The 16,959-nt window shown below is 42.9% G+C and overlaps 1 protein-coding gene across 3 annotated transcripts in view; it reads left to right on the top strand.

Annotated features, from left to right (window-relative positions):
* Positions 1-16,959, top strand: part of FDFT1 (farnesyl-diphosphate farnesyltransferase 1) — a 39,532-nt gene that overhangs the window by 471 nt on the left and 22,102 nt on the right. Inside the window, exons 2-4 of one of the 3 annotated variants that reach the window (XM_045462464.1) lie at positions 9,255-9,352; positions 10,187-10,370; positions 16,764-16,892. In XM_045462464.1, the coding sequence (XP_045318420.1) occupies positions 9,255-9,352; positions 10,187-10,370; positions 16,764-16,892 (411 nt within the window). Of the gene's footprint in view, positions 1-8,885; positions 9,353-10,186; positions 10,371-16,763; positions 16,893-16,959 lie in introns of those variants that run through there. The other 2 variants (XM_045462463.1, XM_045462462.1) reach the window with 2 other exon arrangements.

The following is a 16,959-nucleotide window of genomic DNA, read 5'->3' on the forward strand; positions in this document are numbered from 1 at the left end:
TGTCTTGATGTTTCTGCTCTTTCAAGACATTGCTTGCCAGGTCGTTTTTCTTCACTTTTCCTTCTGTCCTTGAGCATTGATGTTATCTGTGTCTTAACTGGTGATTGCAAAATTGAGATTGTGTGGGTAGATTAAGTGGGGGAGGACCTGTGAGAGAATTTGGTGAATGTAAAAAGCTATGCAGATATTGTCCCAGTACCTTTTCTGGAATGAAACCTTGCTCATCCTTCCAGTTTTCGGTTACATCACTTCTTCTATAAGCTTCCCTCACTTTGCTTGGGTCTGATCAATCCCTTATTCTCCAGTGCTTCTTAGGTTTTTTTTTTTATAATACATATTTACTCTTCCAAGCTCTTTAGTTACCTGCATGTCTGTCGTTTAGCAACATTGTTGGTTGCTTGAAGGCCAGACTTGGTTTTATTTATTTATATTTCATCTGCCTCATTCTTGTATCCTTTGTTAACTGAATGCTTACAAAGGTATTTATTCCAACAAGAAACTTACTCTTAAGTGACTAGTGGATGAATAAATACATTCAGCCGAATTAGTGGGTTGTATCAAAAGTTTTAAATTCTTTTTGCCAATGGAAACATCACACATACAATTTTTTGCTTAAATGCACTCTTAATTGGTGTCCTTTATTAAGTAAACACTTTAAATTTCCCATCAGAAAAATTTTTTTCATAACTCAGGATCCATGTCATCCTTCAGGGTCTAGCTTCAGTCAGTGCCACCCCTAGTGACCATTCAGCAGACATTTTTAAACACCTGTTTTGTGCTAGATGTTATGGTGGGTGCACCGTGGCAGGATGTCATGTACAGACAAATAGGACACACAAAATGCTCCCCATCTTGTCAAGTGAATAAGACATTGTAAGACTGTTCACAGAAAATTTAGAAAAGCACCATAACAAGTTACCTGTGAAACTCCCTCAACCATTTTCTCTAGTACTGCTTACCTTATATCGGCCCAACGGTCTTGTATGGTGGTCCCCAAATCCCTTTCAGATCCAAGATTCTATATTTGACTCTGGATTTTTAAGCTATTTGGATGTAGAAATCTTGTTCGATGTACCTTTGGTGAATTAATGAATAAAAGGTGGGTACACTACCCCCAAGAAACCTCTAGCGTTTTAAACAAGATAAACTTAAGTAAATGTGGCAGAATATAGTAAATGCATAAGGACATTTATAAAAGGGAAAAATCACTTGTGGGTGGGACAGGGGAGTCCTTTTTTGAGGGATGCTCCTGTGCCTTGTTCAGTAGGCATTTAATTAGAGATTCTTACTGAGAGTTTTTGGAGCTTTCCTGAAATTATTTGCAAATATTTATGTTAGTGTACATTTGTGTGTTTTGAGAGAACGGTGTCCACTATTATCCTATCCTTCCAGGGATCTGTGACCCAAAACGCATAGTCACTGCTTTACAAACCAGTTTGTACAGTCTCCTGGGCACTACCTGTGACAAGTAGTAACTGCCTCTGGAGACTTGCCCACTTCACCCCCCAAACATTTTTCGATTTTAGGAAGTGCTTACCTTCTAGTACAGTAAGCAGGATTGTTTTCACTCTGTTCTCCCCCTGGAGCCAGGGTCTAATCCATGTTTGTAATCCAGCACTTGACATATTTTAAGAGAACTCTCCTGTTCTTAGTAGGGATACTGATAGCCAGGCCAAATATTCTATGTTCTTCCTTTAGTTATTCATTATATGTTTTTCTTTCCAGATCATTTACCAGCCTGTTCTCTCTCCCTTTAAAGTCCAGTGTCCAAAGTTGAACAGTACTCTTTCGGGTTGGTCTGCTCATTTCAGAACTTTAAATTCCTTCTTTATGGATGCAGTATTTCTATGTAACATAGTTGAAGACTGCTTTCGCTTTAAAAAATGTATTTTAATTATAAAATATTTCAAGCAAGTAGAAAAATACTGAAAAAACTCTAACAAACCATTTTCTATTTCCAAGATTAACTATATCGTATAGTAAGTGTTTGCTATATTTGCTTCATCTTTTTTTTTCTTAAGAAATAAAAGGGCCATATACAACTAAAGTCCTTTTCTCCATCTTACCTCCCTATCACATTCACTGTTTTTTTTAGGCAGTCTCATCATGCTGTGGGCTTAGAATTGGGGTCAGATTCCTAATTGCACTTGTTCAAGACCTTTTATTCCATCTTGATGCCCTGATGAAACACTTCAAAAAAAATACACACACACACACACACACACATATATATTATTTATTTATTTATTTTTGAGAGCTGGTGGAGGAGCAGAGAGGGAGGGAGACACAGAATCTGTAGCAGGCTCTGTGCTGACAGCAGAGAGCCCAATATGGGGCTCGTGACCTGAGCTGGAGTCCGATGCTTAACCGACTGAGCCACCCAGGTGCCCCTGTGCTGAAACACTTTTTAAACCTAGATCTTTACCTTTTAGATAAAGGGTTTCATAATAATGGCTAACGTTTATTGAGCTCTTTGTGTGTGCCAAGCATTATTTTATACACCTCCTTGCAACTATTTTTTAAACCCTCCAGTAATCTTATGAGGAAGGTACTGTTATTTTTACTGTTTTATAGATGAAGAACAGAGACATAGAGAGGTTAATTAATTGCCCGAGGTCTAGTTATTCAGGGGTGGAGCCTGTTTTTGACTCTGGCTGTCTGACTGCAGAGCTCATTCTCTAAACCCCACCATGCTGCTTATCAGTCAGGTGATGGACCAAAGAGACGCCTCAAACAGAGGATTATCCAGATTCAGCTAAAATTGACCCACTTGAGTGTGATGGACACAGGGTGGAAAATGCCCACTCTGATGTGTTCACAATCTAATGGAGAATAGGTGTACAAAAGTAAGATAGCCTAAGGAGTGCCAAGTATTCTTAAGTACATTTTGATTTCAGGAAATTTTAGTGAAATTAGAAATGTTTTAGAGGGAAAAGTTTTCAGAAAACACAGGAAAAGTACTTTGTAAAGTGTTAGATTTAGTTTAGTGGGGAGGATCTTCAGTAAAAGCTACCATGAGGCAGGTTATATAGGACTAAGCATGATGTGTGTGGGATGATGAGGAAACCAACTTGGCTGAAATGAAAGAGTGAAAGCTAGAAGTATAAAATTCATTAAGTGCATGTGGGAGTCCAAAAGCTGAGCTGTGATCAGTAAAGCAGGTGATGGTTAAGAGCAAAACTATGACACAATGAAAGCAACATTTTTGGAACACAAATTCGACAAGTGGGTGGGATTGGGAAGAAATTATATTGTGAGTTAGAATAATCAAATTAATAATGATAGTAATTACCTAATAATAGCAATGGACATCACTTATTGTGTTCTTATGTTTGCCAGGCACTATGCTGAGCTCTTCAAGTCTGTTATCTCAGTGTATTAGGTTAGCTTTCGCTGAGTAACAAACCATTCCAAAACTGAGGGACTTAATTCTGGAGACTGGTTACACACCAATGTGAATGTATTTAACACTGCTGAACTAAACACTTAAAAATGGTTAAGGTGATAAACTTTATGTATATTTTACCACAATTTACAAAAAAACTCAGTGACTCAAAATATCAACAACTTTAGTTCATAGTCATCTGGGAGAGCTCAGGAGTTCTACTAGTCCGGGCCAGTTTGGTTGATTTCTTCTGGGCTTGCTCAGCTGGCCGGCTGGCTTATGGCTGGACCATCTGGTGGTTAGCAGGCTGTAGGCTCCAGTGTTAAGGGGAGACCAGGCCATATGTGTCTCATCATCCAGCAGGCTAGCCCTTGGCTTCCGCATGGCAGCTGGAGTTTTCAAGCCTCTGTTGGAATCACATTTGCTACTGTTTTATTGACCAAAAATAGTCACAAGGGAACCCAGATTCAAGGATGTGGAGGAAAACTGTATCCCCTGATAGAAAGAGCCATAAACTCCTGTGGCCAGTTTGTAACTCATCACACTTAGTCAATCTTGACAACAGCCCTAAAGTGAGAAGTATTATTATTACTGCTATTTTACAGATTAGGAAACAGTGGCATAAAGCAATCAGATAAATTCAAAGTCACCTGGCTTGCAAGAAGTCATCCTGGCATCCAGGATGCCAACTCAGGCTAGTCTGAAAACTTCCGTGCTTCTAGTTTGCCCTCGATGAAGAGCTTAGGTTTGACTGGCCTCAGATAGCTGATTAGATCCCACCACTGTCACTCCTGGCACGTCCCAGATACTCTATAATTCCTAGTTCCTTTCTTCCCTTCTTAATCTGATGTAGATTAGCTTCCTTTCCTTTCCTTTCCTTTCCTTTCCTTTCCTTTCCTTTCCTTTCCTTTCCTTTCCTTTCCTTTCCTTTCCCCCTCTCTCCTTCTGTCCCTCTCTCTCTCCCTCTCTCCCTCTCTCCCTTCCTCTCTTCCTTCCCAAATATGTGACCACCAATTGCATGTCAGATCTCATTTTAGGTGCTGGAGATATAACAGCAAACAAGATAGGTGAAGACCTTGCTTTTATGAGCCTTACTTACATGCTAGAGGAAGAGAGAGAATGAAAAAAAGCAAATACAGTTCACCCTTGAACTACATGAGTTTGAACTGCACAGATTTACTTATACATGGATTTTTTTGATAAATGCAGTACAGTACTATAAATGTATTTTCTCTTATGATTTCCTTTGTTTATTTATTTATTTATTTTACACGTTTATTTATTATTGAGAGACAGAGAGACACAGAGCATAAGCAGGGGAGGGGCCGAAAGATGGAGAGACACAGAATCCGAAGCAGGCTCCAGGCTCCGAGCTGTCAGCACAGAGGCCAAAGCTTGGCTCGAACTCACAAACCATGAGATCATGACCTGAGCCGAAGTCGGACGCTTAACTGACTGAGCCACCCAGGCGCCCCATTAAGTTTGTTTATTTTTGAGAGAGAGAGAGATAGCGCTAGTGGAGGAGGGGCAGAGAGGGGGACAGAGGATCTCAAGCAGGCTCTGCTGTGCTGACAGCAGAGAGTCCAGTGTGGGGCTCGAACTCACAAACTGAGGTCATGACCTGAGCTGAAGTTCGATGCTTAACCAACTAAGCCACTCAGGTGTCCCCCCCGACCTTAGGATTTTCTTAATAACATTTTCTTTTCTCAAACTTATACATATGACATACGAAATTATTTGTTAACTGACTTTATGCTATCAGTAAGGCTTTTGGTCATCAGTAGGTTAATAGTAGTTAAGGTTTTGGGGAATCAAAAGTTATATGCAGATTTTCTACAATGTGGGGGTTAGCACCCCTTACCCCAGAGTCTAGAGACTTGACTTCTCTCATTCTCAAGTCTCCTCTATAAAATAAGAGTGTTGGAGAAAATGGTAGCCTTGGTTATTCCTAGAGAGAGAAGTGGTAAGGAGGTAGGAGAAAGACCTTCCACGCTATAATCTCTTGATTTTCTTTTTAAGTGAGACTCTTCTAGCTCCAAGATTTGATGAACAATACACTATAATATTATTTGTTTTGTTGCCTGCAGCTTTTCTGAGTCCTTTTTAAGCCCAAAAAGCCATTAAAAAAGAAAATAGTTAAATAGAGGAAACATAGGACCATACGTTTTCCTTAGCTTAACACGATCTTAGTTTCTCTCTTAATTAACAAAGAAACTGGGGGGAAATGTACACTTCATAGATATTGATGGCTGACTTTTTCTGTCACAAAGGATTTGGCTGTAGGATTCAGGGTTCAGTAAACTTAATTTATACTGAATTTTTAGGAGCGTTTCAGTAAATAGGGACTTGCTGCCACCTGCAAGTTGTGGCACTTGACTGCAAGAGGGGCACGTAGTGGAAAAAACAGATGTTTCATAATGATGCATTTCTGGCTTCTATCAAGTCTAAATCCTGACTCTTAGCTGAATAACTTTTGGTAACTTAAGCTCCAGGCAGCAGTTTCTTCATCTATAAAGTAGAAATATTGATCACAGGCCCTTGGCCACAATTTCCCAACTGGCAAATGATCTGAAAATGAGGAGCGTTTTCATAAATGTGGCTCAAAATCATTTGGCAGCAAACCTGCCCTGAATCAAAATGATCCTGGCTTAGTATATTCACACTGCTGTGCAGAAGAAATATTAACAATTAATTATGGGACGTTACTCCATAACAACCAAGGTTGTATGTGCGTCTTATTGCCTGCTTTCTACAACACTAAAAATTCTGAATTCTGCATGCATCTGGCCATGAAGATTCGATGTAGGTGGGTGTAGGTCTGTAATATCTTCCTTAAAGTGTTTTGTACGGGTAAAAGGTAATGTCTGTATTGTGCTTAGCACGTAGTATCTGCCCAACATATGGTAGTTATTAATCTTATTGTTACATAAATTTGGCTCCGTGTATAGGGTTTCTCCCTATTCTGAGCGATCTGTGTTAAAGTCTTAAGGAAAGCTGTCAGAAAGGTTGGTAGCTTGTGGAACTTGAGAAGGCTGGAGCCCCAGTCCTGGAAGCTCAGTCTTGCACTTCTGGCCACTGCACACTCTTCCTCCAAATGCCCTTCATCCCTGTTTTCTCTTACTTGAGAGTTCTCTGGAGTGTACTTCATCTCAGACAGCAATGGACAATGTCAGGAGGCTCTAGGGACAGGCAGCAGTTAGCCCTAGACTTTTTTTTTTCCACCCTTCCCTGCCTGCCAACTCATGCGAATCAAGCAGTGGAAATTTTTATAGTGAGCAGAGTTTTTTCCAGTGTTTAGTAGTTAGAGCTTCCTATATCTTCTTGATAATTTGAAGAACTTACTGTTCAGAGTGAGGAACTGAAACAAATAGGTGGCCAAAAAAGAGTGATGGAAGGAGATAGGGAAGGGAGTTATTGACTTTGTTGTAAGAGTGGAGGAGGTGTTGGTAAGGAGGGGTGGGTAGTATTCTTTAAGGTTGCTGCTGTCTAGCTTTTTAATGGAACTCATGGTTGGAAATCAGCCCCAAAGCCATTAGGTATAGCTGAGGATTAAAACATTTGGCAGTGCGGAGAAAGGCATCATTGTGGCCTGGTAACAACAGTTTATGTGGAGAGCTTGCCATGGAGATGAGTAATAGCTGTTGTTCTGTTTCTTTTGTTTCATTGTGAAGCCTTGCCTCTCCACACTTGAGAGGGAAGGAGTTGGTGAATGATTTTTAAATACTCTGAATGTATTCATTTATTCATCAAACCTTCGCTGAGTATTTTTTTTTTTTCAACGTTTATTTATTTTTGGGACAGAGAGAGACAGAGCATGAACGGGGGAGGGGCAGAGAGAGAGGGAGACACAGAATCAGAAACAGGCTCCAGGCTCTGAGCCATCAGCCCAGAGCCTGATGCGGGGCTCGAACTCACGGACCGCGAGATCGTGACCTGGCTGAAGTCGGACGCTTAACCAACTGCGCCACCCAGGCGCCCCACACTGAGTATTTTTATATGCCAGACACTGCACTAAATGATTTTACTAATATACAGTACTCAGTAAATATTAATTTTTATTAATAATTAAAGTTTTTTAAAATGTTTATTTATTTTTGAGAGAAAGAGAGAGAGCGTGAGCAGGGGAGGGGCATAGAGAGAGGGAGACACAGAATCCAAAGCAGGCTTCAGGCTCTGAGCCAACAGCCCAGAGCCCCACACAGGGCTCAAACCACAAACCACCTGAGCCAAAGTCAGAGGCCTAACCAATTGAGCCACCCAGGCACCCCTTTACTAATAATTTTTTTAATTGAACATTTTTTTATTGAACTGAAATGAAATTCTCATGAGTATATGATATTTTTTTTAAAGGTTAACTCTCTTGACAGTATGATATGCATCCATGATAGGAAATTTAGTTAATATACACATATGAAAAGGACATGGGTCCACTGGGGTTCAGGGTTCATTGTTAACATTCCAAAGTGGTATATCCAACTAGTGATATGCCATACGTATATTTTTAACCACTGTCCTGTTTGATATTTCAAATGTTTCCTTCTCTTACAAAGACAGTGAGGAGACTGGGGTTGGGGGGAGAGTAAGTATATGGAAACTCTGTACTTCACACTGAATTCTCTTGTGAACGTAAAATAGCTCTAAAATTAAAGTCTGTAAAACACACATACACACACAGTCAGCAATTCTTTGAGATGTGCTTGAATTGAAAACATGGCTTTTTTTTTTTCCTAGAAAAATGATTCTCGTTTTCCTTAGGGAAGAGTAAAGTTCAGGAAGCAGCTCATTACAGCTCACTAGTTTGAAAGAGAAAGAGGATTAGAAATATTAAAAGTAACAGCTAGCTTTCCAGGGGATAGAAGACGTTCAACAGGTGTTAAAAGCCAGAGGTGGACAGTAAAGTGCGAGAAACAGGTTTTATTCAGAAAAACTAAAGGGGAAAAGAGACCCCAGTGTAGACTTGGGCTCAATTTCGAATACGACAAGGAAGAGTGGGGATTTCTAGCCAAGGAGCAGAGTGAAGGGGTTGGTGGATGGAAAATGACTGAGATGAAACATCTGGGGTGAGGGGCGTTCTAGCTAAAGGATCTAACCTAAACGGATTCTTGCTGGAGGCAGGCCAGAGCGATGGGATGATGGGAGATGAGGAACCCTGCAGGACGGTCAAGGTGATCGGTAGCCGGATTATTGCTAAATTTGGGCGTTGCGGGGATAGGCACAAGCACAGAAATGTAAGGTTCAGAGAGCCCGACTTAACTTTGGTCAAGGAGAGGTTCTGTCATCAGGAGGAAAAGCCAGCTTGGCCGAGGGGACAGGGCTCCGCCAGCCATCAGTGGGTTCTGCGGACTCGGGGAAGACCGGGAGGAAGGTGGGGGTGGTGGAGGGGTCTCCCGCCTGGGGCCGCGGGGGCGGGGCTGACCTCAGGAGGGTGGTGCCCCCCCCCCCTCCCGATTGGGTGGGCGGGGCGGGCGGAGGCCCGCAGCCGCTGGGCCTACCGCGCTGGCCTGGTGGGGTGGAGGGAGAGCCCGCCCCGCCCTCTGGGGCGCGCCTCCCGGATCGGCTCGGGTCTATGGAGGAAAAATTCTACGCCAGCCCTGCGATTTCCATGGCCGCAGCTGCCTGCGGCACCAAGGCCATGTCCCTGTTCAAGCGGACCTTTGTGCTGAGCCCCGCCGCGGCGCCCCGGGGTACGGGCGCGGGCTCCCCGCCACGCGGCTGCCCCTTGCCTCCCGCCGCCTGGCCCTCCAAGGACTGGCCGCGCGGAGAAGGCGTCTGCGGCAGGCTGCGGAGCCCGCCGGTGGCCGGCCGCCTGCCCCATTCCCACTCCTGCTCCGCCGCGTCTCCCACCGCCGTGTGTCTTCTCTGCCCGCAGGATTCGCTCAGCAGCAGCTTGAAAACTTGCTACAAGTATCTCAATCAGACTAGTCGCAGTTTCGCAGCTGTCATCGAGGCGCTGGATGGGGAAATGCGGTGAGTGGCCAGACAGCTGCTTTTTGCTTGGGGCAAGAAGGCTTTTCCAGGGGACTTTGAGCCACTCGAAGCTACTTTCTGACAGTCCCTATCATTGCAGTCTCCGTTTGTGGCTCAGCTAGAACGCGCCCCACTCATGCCCCACCTGAGTGAAGGCAATGTCTCGTTGGAACACCCATGTATTTACTTTAGAATGCCCTTCCAGGCAGTTAGCCATCCAGTAGTTGCCCTGTGGGCCCAGCTTCAGGGAAGCGGGGAGGAAGGGCGGGGGAGTGGATGGTGGTGTTTATTAACTTTTTTTAGTCCTGGCAGCTCAACCTGTCTCTGAGGAGGTCATGCATTTTTTTTCTTGGCTTCCCTTATGCTGCTTTGCAATTCTAGTATATGGGGTTGATTCTTCCCAAGTTGCTGCTGTGCAGGCTGCATACATGAACCTAGACCAATTGCCTTGGTGTATGATAGCATTTATACCGAGAAGTTATAGCATCTTTTGACATTTTAATCTGCAAAATATTTGTTCCATGTAAACACTTGGTTTGCTGATCTTTGTATGGTTGTTCTACAGTAGTTAAATGTAACTCATTCTGGGAGTAGTTGTGACATCCAGCTGCTAGGTTTTTTATTTCGTGTTTTATAAATAAACCACTGAAGTCCATTGCTCTCATCTAAGAAAAGAAAGCTGAGATGGCTCATTAAGTACAAAAGGGTTTGGCTCTCCTTTCAGACTTCTTTAGAGGTAAGGCTATAGGAGGTTTGCATTCATGACATGTTATTTTAAAATACGTATCTTTGGATGTTTATCTGTTACATTAATAGTTCTTCCATTTTTTACAGCCATGCGATATGCATATTTTATCTGGTCCTCCGGGCTCTGGACACTCTGGAAGATGACATGACCATCAGTGTAGAAAAAAAGGTCCCACTGTTGCGCAACTTCCACTCTTACCTTTATGAACCAGACTGGCGGTATATGGAGAGCAAGGACAAGGATCGACAAGTGCTAGAGGACTTCCCAACGGTAGTGGAATTACAAATGTCTTCTGCCTATGGTTGTGTTGATAACTGATGATATAGTTGGCGGCTAGCCCCCATACCTGGAGAGAGCAGTAAATAAGCAGTCTGAGGACAGTGTCATATACTGTGCTGGGTGAGAACTCTGGTAGCCAAGACTCTGAAGCCAGACTGCCACCTCTTCCACTTAGTAACCGGTGCTTAGTGATGTAGCCTGTCTAAATGTCAGTTTCTTCATCTATAGAGATAATAATAATATCTACCTACCCATAGTATTGCTGTGAGATTTCTAAGATTTAACACAGGTTAGAATGGTGTTAGCTTCTATTATTGTTACCAGTATGTTGCTCGGAAGTCCAGTATTTCCTTCTTCAGAAAGTTACATTCTAAATCCAGTGTGGTAAAAGATGGATTCTCAGGCTCGTTCACAAAACCTGTTGCCATGTAATACAGCCGAAGGCTTCTGGTACCCTTAACCTGGTAGTGTGGATGTGTTGTTCTTGATGTTGTTCTTGATGGGTAGTCGCCATGGGGTAGGGAGCAGGCTCTTAGCAGCTGGGGTGAGGACTGACAAGCACAATGATGCCCTGCCACTTATGGCCTTTGTGCCTTGGTTTCCTCATTTGTAAAGTTAAGAGCTCTCAGGATTGATAAGTTCACATATATAAATTACTTAGGGACACCCGGATGGCTCAGTTGGTTGAGTGTCCACCTCTTGGTTTCAGCTCAGGTCATGATCCCAGGGTCATGAGACAGAGCCCAGCATTGGGCTCCATGCTGAGGGTGGAGCCTACTTCAGATTGTCTCTCTCTCTCTCTCTGTCTATCTCTCCCACTCTCCCTCTGCCCCTCTCTCCCACTCACGCTCCCTCTCTAAAATAAAATAAATAAATGAAAATAAAGTACTTAGAAGATTGCTTGCTGCATACTAAGTATTCTATAAATACTAGGTGTTTAGTCCATTCTGTTGGAGTAAAGTGGGTTATAATTAAACTCTTGAGCTTTAGAAAATTGACAAGTTTATGTTACATGTGTCATTAGGTCTTTTCTGGAATTTGCATGTCTTATCACACAAATAAGTGTTTCTTTCATATCTTATAAATAAAGGTTTGATTTAGCAAAGTCTCATGTTCTCTAGGAGCCCAAAGAAGCCCTTCTTTTTATGCACAATTTCTAGAATCTGGGGGGAAGAATAGTCCTCACGTGGCTGTTGCCATTGAAACAGGTCTATATTCCAGTGGGGAGGCAAGGAATCCACCCATTACAGAAGAATGTTTGAGACACTCCTTGGGTGAGGAAGGGCTATTTCAGAGTACTGAGATCATACCTTCACTGTCAAAGACAAAAATAAAATACGGTATGATTCAAACCAAAAGAAAAAGTCTGTGAGGAATTATTAGGTGGAGCCGATCCAGTGCACTGCTATGATACAAGAGAGGAAGAAGAACCTGGGACGCATAATTAGGTGAGGAATTAGAGCTCTCACCTAGAGAGGGTACCAGTGATTTGGCTCTCCCAGGATACCTCTCACATGAGCAGAGCTTGGGTTTCCTCTGACTGGAAATCCACAGACATTCACTGATGAGCTTGTGACACTCCACTAATGCAGAGAAAGTGCTGCAGACAGAGTCCCAGAGCCTTTATTTATTTGTTTATTTTTGAGAGAGAGAGAAAGAGAGAGAGTGCGAGCGGGGAAGGGGCAGAGAGAGAGGGAGACACAGAATCCGAAGCAGGCTCCAGGCCCCGAGCTGTCAGCACAGGACCTGATGTGGGGCTTGAACCCACAAACTGTGAGATCATGACCTGAGCCGAAGTCAGATGCTTAACCAACTGAACCACCCAGGCACCCTGCTCCCAGAGCCTTTATTATTGATGTGTATTCTCACTTTAAAAAGTGATATTCTAGCTAGAGCCTCCAAAACCAAAAAAACCTTCCAAACTACTTTTGACTTGAGTAAATTCATAACAAATAATTTCTAGTCATGGGAAAATGTCATAGGTATTTTAAAAATCAAGGTGCCCCTATCCACTCAGCAAAAATAGATACGAAAATGTGTGAATGCTAGAATAATTTTTGGGGGGTAGAGCTGATAAATGTTTACATAATTCCAATATGCTTAGAAAACCAAAATCTTCTCCTTTATAAATACTGCATTGCAATGGAAAAACGACAGTTTGTTTAAGAAAATTGCAGCATTAAATCTATCTTTTCCTGTGTTGGGGAGTAGAGTGAGAGCTGACAGGCACTACTGTCCTGAAAGCAGAGATTAGCCCTGGAAGAGGAGAAGGGAGCAGAGAGTACAGGCCAGGCATCATTATTTTGCTGTTGTTAACCCTTTATATCCTTATGAATGTGAAATCTATGGGAGCTAGGTGTTTTGTGAGAGAGTAACTGTGTTTTGTTTTGTTTTTTAATTTTTTTAAGGTTTATTTATTTTGAGAGAAAGAGAGGGAGTGAACAGGGGAGGGGCAGAGAGAGAGAATCCCAAGCAAGCTCCGTGCTGTCAGCCTAGAGCCTGATGCGGGACTCGAACTCATGAACCATGAGATCGTGACCTAAGCTGAAACCAAGAGTCAGACGCTTAACCGACTGAGCCGCCCAGGCGCCCTGTGAGAGTGTAATTTTGAATTGGAGGTCCTTTCAGCCTTTTGTTCGATTGAGATAGAAATATATGGAAATTCATGGTGCCTTACTTTCTTAAGGAAAGGTTTGTGCACATGCTGATCTCTCCCACCATCTCCTTGAAATGAGATGCACAATTTGAAAGGTAAAGCCGTCTGGTTAGGCAGACAGTCAGTTTTGGGCAAGGGCCTAAAGGCAGAATAGATAACTTGGCCTCACTCACACAGTACTGCTCTTTCTTAGACATGGCACACAGCCATTTCTTTTTTTATGTTTTATTATTTACTTTTGAGAGAGAGGGTGTGGGGGAGGGGTAGAGAGAGAGGGAGACAGAGGATCTCAAGCGGGCTCCAAGTTGATAGCAGAGAGCTGGATGCGGGGCTCAAACTCACAAACTGTGGGATCATGACCCGAGCCAAAGTCGGACGCTTAACCGACTGAGGCACCCAGGTGCCCCGCACAGTACTGCTCTTAGACTGAAGCAAGGAAGGCCCTACTCTGAGGCAAAAGGGGGGCTCCTCACTCTCAAAGGGGTGGGGGGGGGGTGCCAAGAACTGATGCAGCTCCCCTTCTAGACTGTGCTCTGAGTGTCTGGAATTCCCTACCCTCAATTCCCTGAGCCACCGCACCCCTAGGCCTCCTCGTGCTGGACATAGTGGGTGCATCCTGGGAGTGGGATCAGCGGTCTGCCCTGCTGCATTTCGGAACCAAGTCCTGAGGGAATTGTAAATTCACACCTGAGGCCTTCAGGCTGTTGTGGAGGTATCTCTGTCAAGGCAGGAGAACAGAACGTACTGTTTCACAAGTTACTCGTTTAACAAGCGACTGATAATTTTAAGATAACTTTCATCCCAGGCAGTGTGGATTTTAGGCATAAGCCTAGACAGAGAGTTCTGTCTAAGTGCACACTTCCTCAATGTGTGTGCCTTGAGATTGAACCTGGTATTTTATGCTTTAGTGGTCAATACTTGAAAGTCAGGCTTTCTAGAACTCTCATTGTACATTATGGATGAGATATCTTTTTCACCTGGTACTAGTGGAAACTAGCAGTCTTCAAGATAACATGGGGTTATTTTTAAATGATAATAGCAATAATAATATTTATTGAGCTGTGAATTAGTTACAAAGTATATTTCATTAGTGATTTACTATTTGTATGATTTTCTGTTAATGTAGTTTTAATATTTAATCACTGGCATATTTCACTGCTCTTTTATTTTTTATTATATATTTTAATATTTATTTTATTTTTGAGAGAGAGAGAAAACATGCAGGCAGGGGAGGGGCAGAGAGAGGGAGACAGAGGATCCGAAGCAGGCTCTGGGCTGACAGCGGAGAGCCTGATGTGGGGCTCAAACTCAATGATCCGTGAGATCCTGACCTGAGCTGAAGTCAGACGCTTAACCGACTGAGCCACCAGGCACCCCATTTACTGCCTTTTTAAAAATTGGTCAAAAACAGGACTTGGCAAATAAGCGAAGGTAGAATTACCCGGTGTTTTGATCATAACGTCCTGAAGTTTATAGGGAATTTTTAGTATAGGTTAATGGAAATGTCTTGCTACCCTTGACCCCTACTTTGGTGTTTGGCCTTTCTCCATTATACGAGCGGATTCACCATGCTATCCTTGAGTGTGACTCAAGGACCTAGAAATCTGTAGTTGTGAAACACAGTTACCTGGAGGGACAGTAAAAAGTCCTCATGGCTCAGGGCGCCTGGGTGGCTCATTTGGGTGAGTGTCTGAATTCATCTCAGGTCATGATCTCACAGTTCATGAGTTCGAGCCCCGTCTCAAGCTCTGTGCTGTCAGCGCAGAGCCTGCTTCAAATCTTCTGACCGCCTCTCTGCCCCTCCCCCACTTGTGCTCTCCCAGAAATGAATAAATATTTAAACAAAAACCGTCCTTGTGGCTCATTTCACTCAACAGAGCTTGCTGTTGCTCCTAGAGAGTATGTGAAACTGGGTGCCAAGCACGGAGGAGCCCCTTAGTGCTCTCCCTCCCTCAGGTGTCTGGGAAAACATAGGGCTCTTCACTATCACCCTTTTTTTTGTTGTCGTTAATGTTTGTTTATTTTTGAGAGAGAGAGAGAGACAGACCGTGCATGAGCAGGGGAGACACAGAGACAGAGACAGAGAGGGAGACACAGAATCCGGAGCAGGCTCCAGGCTCTGAGCTGTCAGCACAGAGCCAGAAAGCAGGGCTTGAACTCATGAACTGTGCGATCATGACCTGAGCTGAAGTTGTACCCTTAACCCACTGAGCCACCCATGCGCCCTCCTAGATATTTTTGTTTTCATTTTTTGAATTCTATAATTAGATAATGATAAGTCCCAAAAAGTTGTTGAAGGGGATGGTTCACAGTCAGCAGTGAAGTGTTTCTTTTGGTGTGCTTGATTTTAAGAATCTAAGCCCCTCCTCTTTCCTCACCTCACTGGTCTTTGTTCTCATAAACAGAATGACCTAGTCAAGGATCTGTTGAAAGGATGGGGTCCTAAGGAGATTCAGGGATTCAGATGCCCTTTGATAGAGTTGCTCATTTGTTTCAGTCCGTAATAGAAATGACTTTTTGGCTTTGTCTTCCAGCTGTTCTGGAAAGATTAGATTGATTTTATAGACTTTTGGGATTGTTTTTAATTTCAATTTTTATTTTTGGGGGGAGAGGGAGGTTTTTTTGCACTGACAGTGGCGAGCCTGATGTGGGGCTTGAACTCACAAACCGAGAGATGATGACCTGAGCTCAACCGACTGAGCCACCCAGGCACCCCGGACTTATGGGGTTTAACAGTTTATGTTATTCAGAGTAATGGTAAAATATCTTCGGCCTCTGAATCCCGTGCTGTGCCACCAGCTGGTTTTTCCTCAGGTCCTTACGTATAGGTGTTTCTTGAACAAGTTTTTCTAACATTTCTGCAAACATAGACCAAGTCATTCTCACACTTCTGATGATTAATAAAGTCTGTTAACTGTTTTCAGTATTGTGTGTTGCCTCTATTAATATTTTGTAGCATTTTATGAAGTTTCATGGTGTTTCCATATTGTGTTTTGATCACCTGTAAACACTTCTTTGAACTTAGGACGTTTGTATAATAGCAGTGAATTTAAAAAATATCAGTATGATTTCTACATTAGAGTTTGGGCTATGGGAAAAAATGTTGGGTAGCATGCCTCAGGTTGGGGTAAATTGAGTTGTTTGAGGAATTAAAATGTATAGCCTTCTAGAGGGGAGACACGATAACGTCAAGATAGAAATTTGGGAATTGATGATAGAAAGTGGTTGGCTGATCTCCTCAGTAAACTGTACAGGGGCATGAGTTTCTGGTCCTTTCCAAGGCTGTGTATCCCCATTGCCTAGAACAGCGCTTGTTGTGGGGGAAGTGCTTGATACATGTTTGCAGGAATGAGTCTCCCATCCCATGAGGTTTGTCTAAAATGGGGCATTCTTCCTAAAATTCTTATGTTTATGCCTACTCTATATTGAGGCATCTTACTTATTATATAATGGAAAGATGAGCATGTTGTGAGATTTTGAATTTTCTTTTGAGTGTAGAAATCTTAGCATTTTTAGACCCTTCTATTTTAATAAATATAAAATTTCTGAGTTTATTATTCAGTATATAGACTAGCATAACCTAGATGTTAGGCTTATAGATGAATCATTTGGGAGCCTTAATGGGTTCCACTATTGCTTTGTTTTACAATCTATAGGTAACCATGTTGGTTCCCAATGTACCTACATGTTTCACATTTTCTCTGTTTTTTGTGTGATTTCTATTTCAGATCTCCCTCGAGTTCAGAAATCTGGCTGAGAAATATCAAACGGTGATTGTTGACATTTGCCGGAGAATGGGATTTGGGATGGCGGAGTTTTTGGATAAACACATGACATCCGAACAGGAGTGGGACAAGGTGAGCGGTTACAAAGCAGTGTTGGTGTGTGGTACGTGAGACAGAGCTGAGGGTGTTCACTGTCAAG

Source organism: Leopardus geoffroyi, chromosome B1 (assembly GCF_018350155.1).
Source record: "Leopardus geoffroyi isolate Oge1 chromosome B1, O.geoffroyi_Oge1_pat1.0, whole genome shotgun sequence".
In the NCBI taxonomy this organism is placed as follows: domain Eukaryota; kingdom Metazoa; phylum Chordata; class Mammalia; order Carnivora; family Felidae; genus Leopardus; species Leopardus geoffroyi.